This window comes from Dermacentor albipictus, chromosome 2 (assembly GCF_038994185.2).
Source record: "Dermacentor albipictus isolate Rhodes 1998 colony chromosome 2, USDA_Dalb.pri_finalv2, whole genome shotgun sequence".
Lineage (NCBI taxonomy): Eukaryota > Metazoa > Arthropoda > Arachnida > Ixodida > Ixodidae > Dermacentor > Dermacentor albipictus.
In genome coordinates, this window is record NC_091822.1 from 179,170,771 (window position 1) to 179,187,638 (window position 16,868).

At 48.6% G+C, this 16,868-nt stretch overlaps 1 protein-coding gene across 2 annotated transcripts in view; it reads left to right on the forward strand.

Moving 5' to 3' along the window:
* Positions 1 to 15,439, forward strand: part of LOC139056342 (uncharacterized) — a 31,361-nt gene extending 15,922 nt beyond the window's left edge. Inside the window, exons 2-3 of one of the 2 annotated variants that reach the window (XM_070534501.1) lie at positions 13,798 to 14,025; positions 14,279 to 15,439. In XM_070534501.1, coding sequence (XP_070390602.1) covers positions 13,952 to 14,025; positions 14,279 to 15,263 — 1,059 coding nt within the window. In that variant the 5' untranslated portion in view covers positions 13,798 to 13,951 and the 3' untranslated portion in view covers positions 15,264 to 15,439. The remainder of the gene's footprint in view (positions 1 to 13,797; positions 14,026 to 14,278) is intronic. The other variant, XM_070534502.1, reaches the window with a different exon arrangement.
* Positions 15,440 to 16,868: the final 1,429 nt, after the last annotated feature.

A 16,868-nucleotide genomic window follows, 5' to 3' on the forward strand; every position in this document is an offset into this window, starting at 1 on the left:
GCTTTTAAGGTAATAAAATGGAATGAAATGAAATGAAATTTGTTGAAGGATGGTGGGCAGATCGTTCTAGAAGAACTATCCACCCTGTATGTGCAATGCCTCACGACCTCGAGTGTACCAGAATCTTGGATGAACGCTAACATAATCCTAATCCATAAGAAAGGGGACGCCAAAGACTTGAAAAATTATAGGTCGATCAGCTTACTCTCCGTTGCCTACAAAGTATTTACTAAGGTAATCGCAAATAGGATCAGGAACACCTTAGACTTCTGTCAACCAAAGCACCAGGCAAGATACCGTAAATGCTACTCAACAGTACACCATACTCACACTATCAATCAGGTGATAGATAATTGTGCGTAGTATAACAAACCCCTATTTATAGCTTTCTTTGATTACGAGAACGCGTTTGATTCAGTCGAAACCTCAGCAGTCATGGAGGCATTACGGAATCAGGGTGTAGACGAGCCGTATGAAAAAATACTGAAAGAGATCTATAGCCGTTCCACAGCCACCGTAGTCCTCCATAAAGAAAGCAACAAAATCCCAATAAAGAAAGGCGTCAGGCAGGGAGATACGATCTCTCCAATGCTATCCACAGCGTGTTTACAGGAGGTATTCAGAGACCTGGATTGGGAAGAATTGGGGATAAGAATCAATGGAGAATACCTTAGTTGCATGCTCACTTACCTGGAGAGGGAAAGCAGAGGGTGGGTTTAAAAAGTAATCTGCAGAATACTAAAATAATGTTTCACAGACTTGGAACAGAAGAGCAGCTTACGATAGGTAGCGAGGCACCGGAAATGGTAAGGGAATACATCTACGTAGGGCAGGGAATGACCGCGGATCCGGATCATGAGACTGAAATAATCAGAAGAATAAGAATGGGCTGAGGTGCATTTGGCAGACGTTCTCAGATCATGAACAGCAGGTTGCCATTATCCCTCAAGAGAAAAGTGTATAACAGCTGTATCTTGCCAATACTCACGTACGGGGCAGAAACCTGGAGGCTTACGAAAAGGGTTCTACTCAAATTGAGGACGACGCAACGAGCTATGGAAAGAAGAATGATAGGTGTAACGTTAAGGGATAAGAAAAGAGCAGATTGGGTGAGGGAACAAACGCGAATTAATGACATCTTAGTTGAAATCAAGAAAAAGAAATGGGCATGGGCAGGACATTTAATGAGGAGGGACGATAACCGATGGTCATTAAGGGTTACGGACTGGATTCCAAGGGAAGGGAAGCGTAGCAGGGGGCGGCAGAATGTTAGGTGGGCGGATGAGATTAAGAAGTTTGCAGGCACGGCATGGCCACAGTTAGTACATGACCGGGGTTGTTGGAGAAGTATGGGAGAGGCCTTTGCCCTGCAGTGGGCGTAACCAGGCTGATGATGATGATGATGATTTATGCTTAAAAGGGACAAGTAGGAGATCAAGTTCTCCGGGAATGCAGGCTTCGAGAGACGCGTTGTTGGTTTTTCTTTCTTTTTTTTGATCAGGATTGACTGAAATACATTTCAGTGGGGTTATATTATTATTTTCCTTGTCCCAGTAGAACATATTCCCATTTATTCGTAGTTTATCATAAAACAGATTCACTTTGACACCGGATTCTCTGCTTGACTTGGAAGAATCCCACACTTTACTTCTTAAGAGTGAGGTTTAGCTCCGGCGGTCCTATCTAAATACATGTATAAGTAGAATTTGTTTTCCTCTACAACCACTGCACCAAATTTGATGAGGTTTAGTACATTTAAAAGAGAAACTTAAAATCTAGTGACTCTTGGTTTCGAGTTTTTGATTTGGGTTGTCAAATATATATTAAAAATGGGCAAATATGGAAAATTTTCGGAAAACGAAACTATCACGTTTACAACGCTGTAACTCAGCAATGAAGAAAAATATCACAATTCTGTAAATTGCATCTAATGCTACAGCTAAAGCGGACAAAATTGGTATGTTACACATGAATCTAACAAAAATTAAGTAATATGGAAATAAAGCTTTTGCAAAAGCCTCGTACACAACGTAACAAATTCACGTAAGATATAAAATCACGTCCCGAATTTGTCCGCCTTCAATGTTCTAATGGATGCCGTTTACACAACCACGATACCTTTTCTTGATGATGAGCTATGAATTTGTATAATTTAGGCTTCTATTTTTTTCAAGCTCTCGAAATTTTGAAAATCTTTTCAACAAAATACAGGACCTAAACTGAAATTCCGCTTCCAACTGTCACTATAATTTAGCTTTCTCTCTCAAATGCAATAAATTTCATTAAGATTGCCCCAAGGGTTACCTCAGAAAAACGTTTTTGCGTTTTACATGTGTTTGAATAGGCCGCGTCGGAGTTGGGGCCCGAGCTAAAGCTTCCTCTTACCCGCCGTGGTTGCTCAGTGGCTATGGTGTTGGGCTGCTGAGCACGAGGTCGCGGGATCGAATCCCGGCCACGGCGGCCGCATTTCGATGGGGGCGAAATGCGAAAACACCCGTGTGCTTAGATTTAGGTGGACGTTAAAGAACCCCAGGTGGTCAAAATTTCCGGAGTCCTCCACTACGGCGTGCCTCATAATCAGAAAGTGGTTTTCGCACGTAAAACCCCAAATATTATTATTATTATTAAAGCTTCCTCTTAAATGTCGTAACCGAGGTGAAATAGTCGTCGGAGATTCACAAAGCTGACCACTTTAGTTTGATATAATTTCTCAAGATTATGGTTTTGTCCCTTCAATGCGAAGCTTAAAAAATCTTAGTCTCGTTTTAGTGCTATCAGGCCTGCCTAATCTATGAACGCGTGCGATACTTACAGCTTCAAGTTTGAGTACCTTTTTGTGAATTCTATCGTTTAGTGCAAGCTCTGGTACGTCTTCATGTTCTGTATCTTGTTCTTCTGGCACACCACACACGGTTAAGTCTGGAGCGATTTTCGAGGTCGTCCGGTCTTTGTTCTAGCGTTGTCCTGTGCGCATCGCGAACGCACGGCCGGACTTTTCTGTCAAGAGGGAAGCGAGCCTTCCTTACTTTTGTGGCTTTCGGTTTCACCGACCCCCCCGCGGACTCCGAGCTGTGCGCGAGAGAAAGGACCCGCTCCCTCCGTCCGGTTCCCGGAAGTGACGACGCTTCGAGGCGTCGGGTGTTGTTTCCCGGGCCTGGGGGACCGGGATGGAAACCGCGGTTGGAAAAACGCGGCACGCGAATACTCGCCCCACCGGCCCTAGAGACAGGAGCACTTTTTTACGGGCTGAAAAACTGAACGTTTTGTGTATCTTTAACTTGCTTTCTTGACCTTCTTAGTGTAAGTAAAGTTTGGTTTAAGTGTTCAACTGCGTTCGACCCGTTATCTAGCTGGGCAGCGGATGCTTTAATCCCGTCAAGTGCGATCCGCGAGGCCAGTATTAGCGTTGAAGCGACTTTCTGTAGATGAGCGACCATTTCCGTGCAAGAAGAAGTCTTTTTGTCTGCGGTTGTGAGTTGTTCGGGTTTCTTGCCTGTTGCGCTTACGCCTTGTTCCCTTATCTCTTTCAAATCCTTCAAGATTTGCTGTAGTTGACGCGGAATTTCAGGCCAATCACAACTCGGGTTTCTTTCCTTATCTTCTGCTAATAGCAATAATTAGACGTGATGCACTGTGTTAAAAATTAGTTCCCACAGCAGCCCAAGGCAGGGCGGCACAATTAAACTAAGCTCGTTGGAACGCATCCAATGTTCGAAGCCTTTTTCTTAGCTGCATGCGCGACGAACACAAACGACTTATCCATGTGGGGCCAGCTGCGGTGCCCTGTGTACGGCCCGCGGCAACGTGTCGTCCCTTCTTGAAAACTGCCTCTATATAAGTGCAGCGTATTTTGAAAACTCTCTGGAACGCGTGGTGAACACGGGTAGTACAGAGCTATCCGGAGTGCTCTTGACCTACGCGCGTTCAAAAAGAAAGAAACACGGTGTGCTTGAACTATAGCCAAAGCAGTAAAACTGTTCCTTAGGTCAAAAGCGTGGCAGTTTGGGCGAGTTGGTATGTCATGACTGTTTTAGGCTTGTAGCGCAGCTCGGAAGAGCAAAAAAGGAAGGAGGTAGGGGTAATCAAAGGGAACGGAAAACGCGCTCACTCTGTTTTCCGTTCCCTTTGATTACCCCTACCTCCTTCCTTTTTTGCTCTTCCGAGCTGCGCTACAAGCCTAAAAATGTTCTTTAGGTGAGATCGGGCTTCTGGGCTAGTGTCCTAATGTCTCGCCTCATTAACTCAGTGCGACGTATACGCCTGCACGAACCTTGCCTATTGCATTTAGTGGCATTCAGACGATAATATAGACGCAAATGAAGTAACTATCGTAATGAAGTGAGATCCAAGCACTAAGTTCGAGCTGTTTTCCTGCATACTTTCGGAACTCGCGAGCGGGCTTAGTCGCAGACATTTCTGCCGCAAGCACAGCACATCGTACAGAACACGAAGCTATATACGGTATATCGCCAACGATCGTCTAGCGAAGCAGATTTACAGCGTAGCTGCGACGGCTACCCCGATTCGAACCCATGCATCCCCGCCACGATGAGGACTAAAGGCCCAACCACTGGCACACGTCGGCACGCTTCGGCGCGCGCCGACAAGCGAGCGTGTTGGTCGGAGGAAGAGGGCACGCAACCACATGGACTGACGCGTGCCGACGCTCGCTCCTCGGCTGCAGCCCACTGGACTGCTGGACTATTTGGTTTCAAACCGAAATGCAGGCCTCAAGGAGGACAATCTCATCAGAGCATATCATGCATTTTTCATCAGTCATGTGACGTACATTGCATCATACCTGAACTGGGGGAAAGGAGAGAAGGCTAAGCTAAACGCACTTATACGCTCCGGACTCAAAAGGGCTCTGGGACTCCCGCACGGAACGAGTACCGAACTCCTCAACAAGTTAGGACTACATAACACTATAGATGAGCTCATTGAGGCACATTCGATGTCACAAATTGCAAGACTCTCCAACACTAAGTCAGGGTGTAAAATTCTAGATGAAGTCGGAATACTGCCTCGAGGAGGAGACGTCTCTAAGCTCAAAATACCCAAGGAGGTGGAGACACAATTAGTTGTGGACCCCATACCTAGAAATATTCATCCTGTGTACAACAAAGGCAGAAGGGACGCCAGGGCCAAATGCATTCTGGGTAAACTGCACCAACAACACAGCTCAGCTCTTTTTGTCGATGCGACTCGTTATGGATCGGGCAACCGCTACGCTATTGCCGTGGTCGATGAGAGCGGTAAATTAATAAGTGCGGCGTCACTAAGAACGAGCTCCATTCATGCCGCCGAAGAAGCAAGCATAGCACTTGCAATTACAATGAGGAGAGGCTCCACAATTTTCTCCGATTCCCGTACAGCTATTAGGAATTACTCAGCCGGCTTCATCTCAGCGGAAGCACACAAGCTACTTAAACACAGTATTAATACTCATAATTACGACCAACTGGATAGCTCACACCTAGTCTGGTTTCCGGCTCATCAGGGCCACTCGGTCAGCCCCAGTGGCTGCAATCCTAACGAGCAAGCTCACTCTGCTGTGCGAGGTCTCACATGCCGCGCATCAGATCAGGAACTGCTCCAGGATGACTGCGGCTCCTACAAAGACCCACTTACTACTTTTCACGAGATCACCTCACACTATAGGGACGGCAGAAGATTTTTTCCTCCCCCCCATCAGAAGCTCAACCGAGCTCAGGCAGTCACATTAAGAATGATTCAAACTAAATCTTATCCCACACCTTTTGTGCTTAACAAAATTGACCGGGACTTTCCCGCGGAATGTAAAAGTTGTGGACACACTCCGTGTCTATTTGATCATATGTTCTGGCTGTGCCCCAACCAAAGGGCTTCGGATCTCAACAGTGAGGAGGACTGGAGTCGGCGCATATCCAGCGATGTCCTCCAAGATCAACTCCTGGCCGTCCGGAGAGCTCACGACATCGGGAAAGCCTTTGGCCTACCGGTGCCTACGTGGGCGGAGCCACCAACATAGCCCGGGGGCTTGTGCCCTCGGACCCTAGTTTCTCTGGACTAAAATAAAGTTCTTGCCATGCCATGCCATGCCGCCTGCCGCAACAGTTTCTTTTTACCTCGTAAGTAACAATATAGTGCACAAAATATCGACATCAGCACTCGCGCGTCGTCTGTCTACAACATAGCTTTGCAAACACCTGCACGACCATGCCATATCGTATGAAAAGCTGTTGTACGAATTCATATTTTGGCAGCTCATCGCGCAGCCAACTATGTAAGAATAAGGTGTGCAAGGTATATCTGAAAAATCTGTGTTACAAATATTGTCACCTAGTAGTGAAGGTGAAAAATGATGCAGAGTCAAAACTGGGGGTTTCAAATTGAACTCTTTATTAGGCGAACTTGTGCCCAGCAAAAGCAACGCTCATTCGCAACGATGGCAGCGAGTAAAGACGGCGATCATCGAAAATCTCATCCGCGGGTCAAGCGCGTCGGCTTTCGTCTATCAGTCGCCGAAAGTTCCAGCGCATTCGTTGGTGCCAGCGCGCCTTACAGAAACAACTGCACCGTTCGTGTCGCGTATGCAGTCAGATTATACAAGGTTCGTCGACAGCAGACCACTGGCAGAACCAACGATAACATTCGCGAAACTTCCGATGCGTGCAGGCGCGTCCTGCGCCGAGCGATAACGTTTGACGTTTGTTAGCCACTGAAATACGGTCACCGGATACTGATAAAAAAGTATCCGTGTCAATATAATTTTGCTTGTTGGTGCATGAAAGAAACGGGAAAAGGTGGGTTCTTAGAAAATCACAAAAAAGAATTGAAACAGCTGAAGCACTCGCAATAAACATCTGTAATAGCTCAAATTTACATAATTCGTAGCTTGTCTCCTCTCGATTCTGTCAAATCTTTCCCCATGGAGCACCTCATTTATTATTCTAGGTTGTTTTAAAGCATCAACACCGCATCGGGAGGCCATCACATTGACTGTATTGCTAGAAACATTTTCACTGTATAAGGGCCATGTTCTATTGTAACTGGTTTCAATATGACAAGTTTGTCTTTCTCGACATTAATGAAATGACATGCCGTGAGTTAACGTAAGGTTGAGAATCTGAGGGTTTTAATAGGTCTTTTTTGTTGCCCTTTGCCAAGTCGTACTAATGAAGCACTTATTCCAATGTACGGGGGCAGCTCATTTGCAGAATATTTAAAATACATATTGTCGTGAAGCACTTTCTGCAGTAGGCGTTCGCGACTATAACGATAGAGCAGCGAGAGGTAGTACAGCCGATCGAGCACCGGAAGAAGGTTTGTCGCTCTCGTCGTCGTTCTGCCTCTCATAGCCACAGCCCCACTGCTCCTTTGTTTACAGTACAGTTATCTCCCTAACGGAAAAGGAAGCCGTCCCGGCGACCTACGGGTAGGAAAACGCAGGCGGGTCATAGTAGGGCTTGAGACGCTGGACATGCACAATTTCACGTCCTCGACGGCGACGATCCAAAGGTAGCTCGAGGGGTTCCCCGATATAGTTGTCTGGAGACGTTTGGTTGATCACGCGGTATGGCCCCTGATACTTCGACGCGAGTTTCGGTGACAGTCCAGTGGTAGAGGCTGGAACCCAAAGCCACACTAGCGAGCCAGGAGCATAGGATACAGGAGCATCGGAACTTTCTCGATGGTGCTTCTGGCGTTGCTGGTCTTCTGCCGTAAATATACGGGATAGCTTGCGAAACTCTTTTGCGTGTGCAGCAGCTTCGGATGAGGTAGTGGTTTCCGTGGTGTCAGGGTGGTACGAAGGATAGTATCCATTCTGGAAAAAGGTTCGCGTCCGTACAGGGGAAAGAATGACGAAATTATAAGCGTTAAAGTTATAAGCGTTATATTAAGTTATAAGCGTATTATAGAAGGATAAGAATGGGCTGGGGTGCGTTTGGCGTTTGGCAGGCCTCCTCAGATCATGAACAGCAGGTTGCCATTATCCCTCAAGAGAAAAGTGTATAACAGCTGTGTCTTACCACTACTCACGTACGGGGCAGAAACCTGGAGGCTTACGAAAAGGGTTCTACTTAAATTGAGGACGACGCAACGAGCTATGGAAAGAAGAATGATAGGTGTAACGCTAAGGGATAAGAAAAGAGCACATTGGGTGAGGGAACAAACGCGAGGTAATGACATCTTAGTTGAAATCAAGAAAAAGAAATGGGCATGGGCAGGACATGTAATGAGGAGGGAAGATAACCGATGGTCATTAAGGGTTACGGACTGGATTCCAAGGGAAGGGAAGCGTAGCAGGGGGCGGCAGAAAGTTAGGTGGGCGGATGAGATTAAGGTTTGCAGGGACAACATGGCCACAATTAGTACATGACCGGGGTAGTTGGAGAAATATGGGAGAGGCCTATGCCCTGCAGCGGGCGTAACCAGGCTGATGATGATGATGATGATGATGATGAGTTTTCTGGTGCCCTTGCAGACGATAGACAGCTTGTATAGAGAGCCGTCAGTTATCCTAGCAGTATGCCTCCTTCATCTTTGAATAAATCGACTGTTATTCCATCATCTCCTGCCGGTTTTCCCCATTTCATGCCTTGCAAGCCTTTTCTGACCTTATCTTCAGGTATTGGAGGAGTTTCTGTACACTGTCCATTATTGTTTCGAGCAGAGTGCTCCTGAGTCCTCCGGGTACTGTACAGGTCAGTGTACAATGTACTGTTCATTATTGTTTCTTATAAGGTACTCCTGAGTCCTCTGGGTACTGTACAGGTCAGTATAGAATTCTTCCGCTGCTTTTGTTATACCTTCGAGATTGCTGATGATATTACCCTCCTTATCTTTCAGTGTATCCACTTTGTTTGTCCTATGCCAAGTTTCCCTCTCACTGATTGCAGGCTGTTTCCATTTTTTACGGTTTCTCCAGTCTTTCTCACGTTATAATTTCGAGTATCACTTACTTCCGCTTTGTTGATCAGCTTTGGCAATTCCGCGAATTCTATCTTATTTCTTGAGTTGGAAACTTCCATTCTTTGTAGTTTATTTATTAGGTCCTTTGTTACTTGGGAGAGCTCTGCCTCTGAAGCCAGCCTCTTTACAGTTTCATTCATTGACTCTGTGCCATCATCATCATCTCTCTATTCTAAGGCTGCATATTTATTTGCATGTACCAGCTTAAATTTATCTGCTTTCACCTTTACTGCCTCTAAGTTGACCTGTATTTTCTTGACCAATTTTACTCTTTCTCTGCTAAAATTGAGGTGAACCCTAGCCCTCACTATCCTATGATCACTTCATTTTACCCTACCTATCACTTCTACATCCTGCACTATGCTGGGATCGGCAACAAGTATGAAATCAATTTCATTTCTTGTTTCACCATTAGGGCTTTTCCAGGTCCACTTTCTGTTGCTGCGTTTCCTGAAAAAGGTGTTCAGTACTTTCTGCTTATTCCTTTCTGCGAATTCTACCAGCATCTCTCCTCTAGCGTTTGTAGAATCGACGCCGTAGTTGCCTATTGCCTGTTCAGCCGCCTGATTCTTCCCAACTTTTGCATTGAGGGCCCGCATTACTACTGTATACCGAGTTTGTACTTTTCAAGTCGCTAATTCAACATCTTCATAAAACTTATCGACTTTCTCATCGTTGTGACTGCAGATGCTTTATCTATACCTCTCATTAAGTTTGATTTGGACTACTGCTATAATCTGAATGCTGCAGAATTCGTCAATGTTGCCCGCTATGTGCTTATGGATTAGGAATCCTACCCCGTATTGCTTCTTATCAGGGAGACCTCTATAACAGAGGACATGGCCGTTATTTAGCAATGTTTAAGCCTCGCCAGTTCTTCTAATCTCACTAATAAGGCCGAGAATATCCTGAACAATGTCTGCTAGTGCCTCAAAGAGTACTGCTAAGCTAGCCTCACTCGATAGGGTTCGGGTGTTAAACGTTGCAAGGGTCAGTTTTCATTGGCGGCCTGCCCGCACCCAGATATTCTTAGCACCCTCTGCTGCGTTACGGGTCTGACCGCCGCCTTGGTCAGATGCTCCGCAGCTGCTGGGGACTAAGAGCCATTGGTTAATTGTGGATATCATCAGGGAGGTTGTGGCCAAATACAGCACCAGGGAGGCCAATTCAAGCTTAGTGAGCCTCCCAAATTTGATTCTACCTGGATTAGTATAGCCCCACTCGCTGTCGCCATCTTTCGCCTATGCCAGGCGTCACTCCAAGCCTGCAGGTGTAGTGCATTCATCACCTCAAATCCATCACCTCACCTAATTTTATGCCGGCCTCGACTGCATTTCCCTGCCCTCGGCACCCATTCTGTAACTCTAATGGTACACCGGTTATCTTCCCTACGTACTGTATGGCCTGGCCAGCGCCATCTTTTTCCCTTAATGTCAAGTAAATATCGGCTATCGCCGTTTGCTCTTATATCCACACGACTCTTCCTGTAAGCTAAATTACACCCCTTTGAGTCGTATCCCGCCTTCCACAGCAACAATCGTCATCCGTGCTGTCCGCACCTCCCCTCCTTAACGCTGCCAGCCCGGCACTTCCAAGTCCCGAACGGCATGCGCGTTATCAGCATGACAGAGCATTCTCTCCAGGAAAGTATTGAGCGCAGCGCTTTCAAGAAAGGAAATGCAAGCAAGACAGATGACCACCATCGCTGTGCGGCAAATATACACCCCAAAGAGTGTGCATTTGTTCAAGAGTGTACTACATCCTTTGGGCAACTGAAATCATGTCTCAATGTCTATGCGCCTTTTCGGATACAAATAGGACATCAGCTGGACGTCCACTTTCGGATATTCTATGACGAATGTCTCAAGGTTATCCCACATATGATCCTTTTTGACATACACGTTAATATTTGTCCAGGAATGGCGGCTTTCTCTTTCCTGGTAACAGAATTTTTTCCTCGCCTGTTCGAATTACAATCCCAAGCTAGCATGTCCGTATCTCGTGTGCTACGTCGTACGTTATGCATTTTTTGACGAAACTGTGAAAACTTCAATTAGTTCAATAAGCCAATTGCGCTTGGCGAAAGGCCTAGCAACAATCGAGGATGCTGCACCTCCGCTTACGTGCACGCGTGCGCGCGTAACGTGTGCAAACAATTGATGTATCCGTTCTTGATGCGTGGGCGCTCTGCCCGTTGCATGGCACACAACGTGTGATGCAGGCACGTACCAAAGGGGGGCCGAGGGAACCCCCCCCCCCCTTTCAAAATTAAGTGGCATACCCCCCCACCCTCCCCTTCGCCCACGCCACCACTCCTCACGCACATTCCTAAAACGCCGACAAATCAATCTATTCGGCGGTCTACATTTTGCTGCCTTTTACAGCGAAAGTTGTGGGTGACTAACCTCCGTAGTTTTTTTCGACGTCCGTCAACAGAAAGACTCATCATGTGGGCCGATCCTGGTGACACCCTGCGGGCTCGGGAACCTGTAACGCGCCTTTCGGGATCTTCGGAATCGGTTCACGTATGGGGAGTGCTTAACGCCTGCTTCACCTTTGCCACGGGTGGGCGCAGCATTGCACTACCTTTGGGATCGGCCCACGTATGGGGGTGCTTTACGCCTGCTTCACCTCCACCGGGCTCGGCCTGGTGTTGCACTATCTTCAGGCCAACCCGCGGCGGAGGTGGAGCAGGTGAAGCTTTGACTGTCGTCAGCTTTCGCTGTCATTCCGTCTTCACAGAATGGAATGTTGTCAGATTTTTCGCTCCTTTTGGATGGCGGTGGTTATCGGCATCTTCTAGGGTTTGAACGCCAGTTTTCTGATAGATTCGGTGCCCGTGCGATTAACTCGAGATGAGTTCAGTTGTCACCATCTGTTGAACGATCACGCGCATCGCTGTTGCTTGGTTAGTTCAATCTTCTTTGTTTAGATTGATCCATGGACCAGGAAAGGATTCGGTTCGTAGTGAGGTGGTCTGTGTGCTCGTGGAACGAGGTGTGGCCGGAGGAAACGCCAGTTTCGTTTAACTTTTCCTTTTGCTTCATTATTTCCTCGAGTCACGGCTCACCGCAATGCTGGCAGATCCTCGGATACATATACCCGCGGTATGGGTTAGATAAGGTAGAAAATAAAGCATTGCGACATAATGCAAGCCGTTCAATAACCGTTAAACCCATAAGCAACATGACTGTCACCCGTTACCTCGTCTGGCTTTTCCCTAATTGTACAACACTATTCGTGCAAAATTGCCGACTGGACACAAGAGTCGCAAAAAGTTGAGAAATTAAGCGATCTACTAATGGAGAGAGCAGAGGCAACAGCCAAACAGGAAGGAAAAGTGAAAATAAACAAATTTAGCCATTGTTTGTGAAACTATTTATGGATCAACATATATTATTTAAAGAGGAATTAGAAAAAAACGCCCCCGGAAGTGAATAATAATTACGTGTGTTTTGAATGACACTTCTACCGTTATCAGTCGACCCACCTGACGTAGCCGCTTCACTGCTGTGCTAATGTGGGCGTTTTTCTAACCTTCTGCGGTGGACGCAGTACGTCTAGAACACGTGGTCTAGAACCGCAGCATCCTGCGCTACGTGGTTGTACGGTACTGGTTGCCACGCATAGCTACGCAACTTCCCAAATAAGAACACGAGTCGGCTTTGGCCTTGAACTTGGTAGAGCAGTAAACGAGGGATCCAAAAGAAATGTGGTTGTTCCGCAAATATATATTTCTCTATAATTCCTCCAGAGCTAACTCAAAAACACTACCAGAAATCTCTATTTTACACTTTCGCTTGTTTACTTGTTCTTGGCAGTGTTCTTCCTGCGCTTCTTCTATGCGCGAGTCTATTTGATGTGGTTCGTTGTTTGCCAAGTTAAGGAGAAGTGTATCTCACAGAAGTACATGTGAGATACACCTCACTTCAATTCTCTTTTGCGGGATTACGCGTCTTCATGGCGAGTGGTGGGCAATATTCACATATTTGCTAGTAAAGGTACGTACCCCCCCGCACATTTGCATAGAAAAGTTACCTTGGGTTGCCCCCCCCCCCCTGAAGAAATATCCTGGGTATGTGCCTGGTGTATTGCTACCTGTAAATGCAATTGTGGCAAACACTGTGCAAAAGGCGCCGACATACATCCGCAAAGTGCACGCAGCATGTCCCCATAATGCATCCCTTTGCATCCGCAAAGTGCACGCAGCATGTCCCCATGATGTCCTTCGCAGATATGCAAGGGATGTTCGCAGGACACCAAAAGTTCGGCCACACGGTCGTGCGAGGGACGTATTCCACACATCCCTGTCATGGCAGCGGATGTCCAAAAGAGGACGTCATTTTTGTCACGCACCGGTAGAATGTAGTGGTTGTACGCAATGGCTGTAGCGGTAGATGTAATTTTGTTGGCTATTAATTGCGAGAAAATAAATTTATCTGAGGCATTGAATACTTTAGCGAAGCACCACCGAAACACGGTGCAGCAGTGATGTCTCCATGCGTGTACGCCGACTCACCAATGTCGACGGCTCCACTGAGACACTCTCTGAACGTTGTGAACTGTGCACGTAATTTCATTTTTCATTATACTCACCTGGATGAGCACGCTGGGCATGCCCCGAGGCAAAGGTCTCCAAGACCCATTAAAGAGCCTGTCTCTTTGAATGGCTCTTGGTTTGCGGGCCGCGGTTATCCGGTAGGACTGTTTCGAGGTTAATTTAGTGACCGGCTGCTGATTGAAACGTACCAAAGCCAATAGCAGCACGATCGAGGTCTCCCGAGATGTCAAAGCTTCGTCATAGCTTCGCCTCACCATTTTACTACGTGCTGCCGCCTGCAGCGTGCAGAAAAAGCGCCGTGCGAGCGTCGTCCCGCGGCTGCCAGAAAGACAGTGGCGAACGTGCACCCGGCGCGCTCTCTCGGAATGGCGGCACGCTGCAGCAACAAACACGTGCCCGGTGGCAAAGAGGACGAAGCGGCCTACGATTTCGGCCATGGAGGTCACGTCGTCCCAGCTTCCAGGAGACGCTGACCGGCAGCCCTGCCAGGAGGGGCCCACCAACACGCGGTGAGCGGAGGAGGCCAATGATCCCGACATAGTGCGCGGCTGCGTTGGCCGCGTCGACGCGTGCGTCGCATAATCTGGGTCGCTGCGCTCGGGCGAGCCGTTCATAGCATGGCCGACAGAACGGGGTCGGGTTCAGGGTCAATCGCGTCGCAGAACCTCCGCAGCCAAAGGCGACGGTAGCGCCCATTGACTGACTTATCGCATTTGCGGTTGTTTAGGTTATGTCGATTTAATGTGCAACGCGTTAATGCAGAGACGTCCTGCTGAAAGCGCCGTTCAGTACAACTACCGGCGGTGGTGACGAGTATGGCAGCACCATGGTCCCGGGCCAGCCGCAGTGGCCGTACCCCTCGGGCGAGGGCGGCGACGTCGAGGCCAACCAGTCGGAGGCCGAAAGCGGCCTGGCTCCGGCCTGGTCGCTTCCTTCGCTAGACTTCTCCGCCGCCGACGTCCTTCTGTGGGAGGGCGACGAGGCAGAACCGAGTCTACCGCTTATATCAGCTGAAACGTCGACAAGCACCGCCGGCTTTGCCTCGCCGTCCTCCGGCGGGCAAGAGGGCGACGATGACGCGGACGAGCACTCAATGGCGCTCAGCCTGGACGTTAGCTGCCAGCGCGCAGACTTCCGGGCCACGCCCAGAGCCCTGTCGCTCCTCAGGGACTACACGACAAAGTTTGCGCAGCGACGCTACTTCGTCGTTCAAGTCTACCAGAGGCTCAGAAGCAGCGACCACACCTCCAACCGCAGCAGCAGCAGCAGCAGCAGCTACGCGTCAAGCACCAGCGCCAGCCCGATTCTTCCTCGGACGCACGTCTGCGCGCTCCACGATGCGTCTCTGCTGTCTACGAACAAGTTGCTGGAGCACTGGGTCGAGGTCCCACAGGAGCCGCGCATGGAGCCGCGCATCGAGCTGCGACACCGACCAACGTGGGCGCGCCTCTGGGCGAGACTGCGCGGGCGTTTGCAGCAGGTGGTCAAGTGCTGCCGTGACCGGGCAGAGCGACGTCGCCGAGCGGGGCGCGACTTGGGTCGTAGACGACGCGATGCAAGCCCGGCCGGTCGTCAGCTGTGCAGCGATGGCCAGGGGGCGAGTTCCCTGGACAACCTTGACGAAGTCTTGAACAACCTCAGCTCCGACGAGCTCTATAAGGCCGGCGCCATGTGTTGGCACGTCCGCAGGATATATCAGCGGAGCGTCTCCTACCTGCAAGCCCTCTGGCGCTGGCGCGGCCTGTAGGTGGACCTGCCACGACCTGCCTTGGGTGCATTTGCTGCAGAGTTTCCAACTGACGCATCCTATCGAGGGTGCGGCAGTTGCACCAGCACTGCAGTGGCTTCGCTTGCCACTGAGGCGACATGCACTCTTTTGTCGACATTAAAAAAAAGTGTCCTTGTTTTTCTTTCAAAGGTGAACACAGCCTCGTGTCATCTCCTAGTTTTATAATTCACTTTTATTATTCTTTCTTTTACATCAATCACAAACACGTCTCTGGGCGCAAAGCACGTGCCATATGATACACACTAGCCTTCTTCCGGTCGCTCTCCCCAGTCCCTTCTCCGCCTGGCAGAGGAGGCGCAGCCCACCACACACAAGGCTTTCAGGGGGGAAACACTGCTTCCAGACACGCACACACACGCACATGCATGCTACGTTTTCAGCCAATGAGTGGTGGTCACACAACACAGTCCTTTGTATCACCCTTCGAGCACCCCCCCCCCCCCCGGGCAGGTTGCGACCGGCCCGGGGGGGGGGGGGGGGGGCACGTCGCGTATAGATCTATGAACGTTGTGTGATGTGTGTGATATCCCGTTTTCTCTATCTTTTTCGAGAAATAGGATGATAACCGAATCTTTTTTTCGGTTGTGTTCGTTCCGTTCTCTACGACGCACTCACACGTATTACGGAAATTTTGTCCTCAAAGAAAGCCATCGCATTCTTTTTATGCGATCCCTCTCGGATATTGTGACTTTACAGAGCAAAAAGGCAATGCGGAAGCACATTGCTTATATATGTATCGTGCTGGTTCTCCAACCGTATACTGATCGCTGTGTTGAGCAGCGCCATCGGCCTCATTCAGGAGGCTATCGTTGACATATATAGTGATTTCAAGCTTTCTAGACTTGAAATGCTTGAGAAAGATGCCGGTGCATCACAAATATTTGATAGCACCGGCCTGCCGCTTAGATGTTTTGTATTTGCCTTAGGTTGGCCGTAGACGAGCATGCGCTCTTATGTTTTCATCCCTACGCCAAGCGATCAGATAGTGAGCAGATTTACCATTTCATGCTGGTAATACGGAGACAGCAGTTCTCTTCGTTGAATTAAAACCGATACACCCAAAATAGTTCACAGCACATACACACACCACAGCTGACGCGCGTCACATGTTTGCGCCCCCAAGAGATATTTCCGCATACTGCAGCACTGTAAGCAAACATTAGCACAGATGGGAGTTTTATCGGCTTGTCAGCCCCAATACCTGCCATGCCTCAACCATTTAAGCGCGGGATACATGGAGCGTTCTTTCACGGCGAACATCGCGCGGCGGAAATACACGCGGCGGGACGACGCCGGCGGTTCGCTGGCTTCGCTTAACATGCAGCGACAGACGGGCGGACGCCGCCGCGCGCCCGCCGCATTGTTGACAGACCTTACGAATGTGTTTCTGGATAACGAAAAAGGAATAAGCAGAATTTTTATTGTATTATTTATTGTTACTGACTAAACTTCGAAAAAAAGTTTCATAGAGGGGCTCACGAACGATTTCTACACATTTCATTTAGCTGCAAGCATTTTAGCGGGCTGGCTTTGCGCCGTCTGGCGGGTCTGGCTACGTTGAGT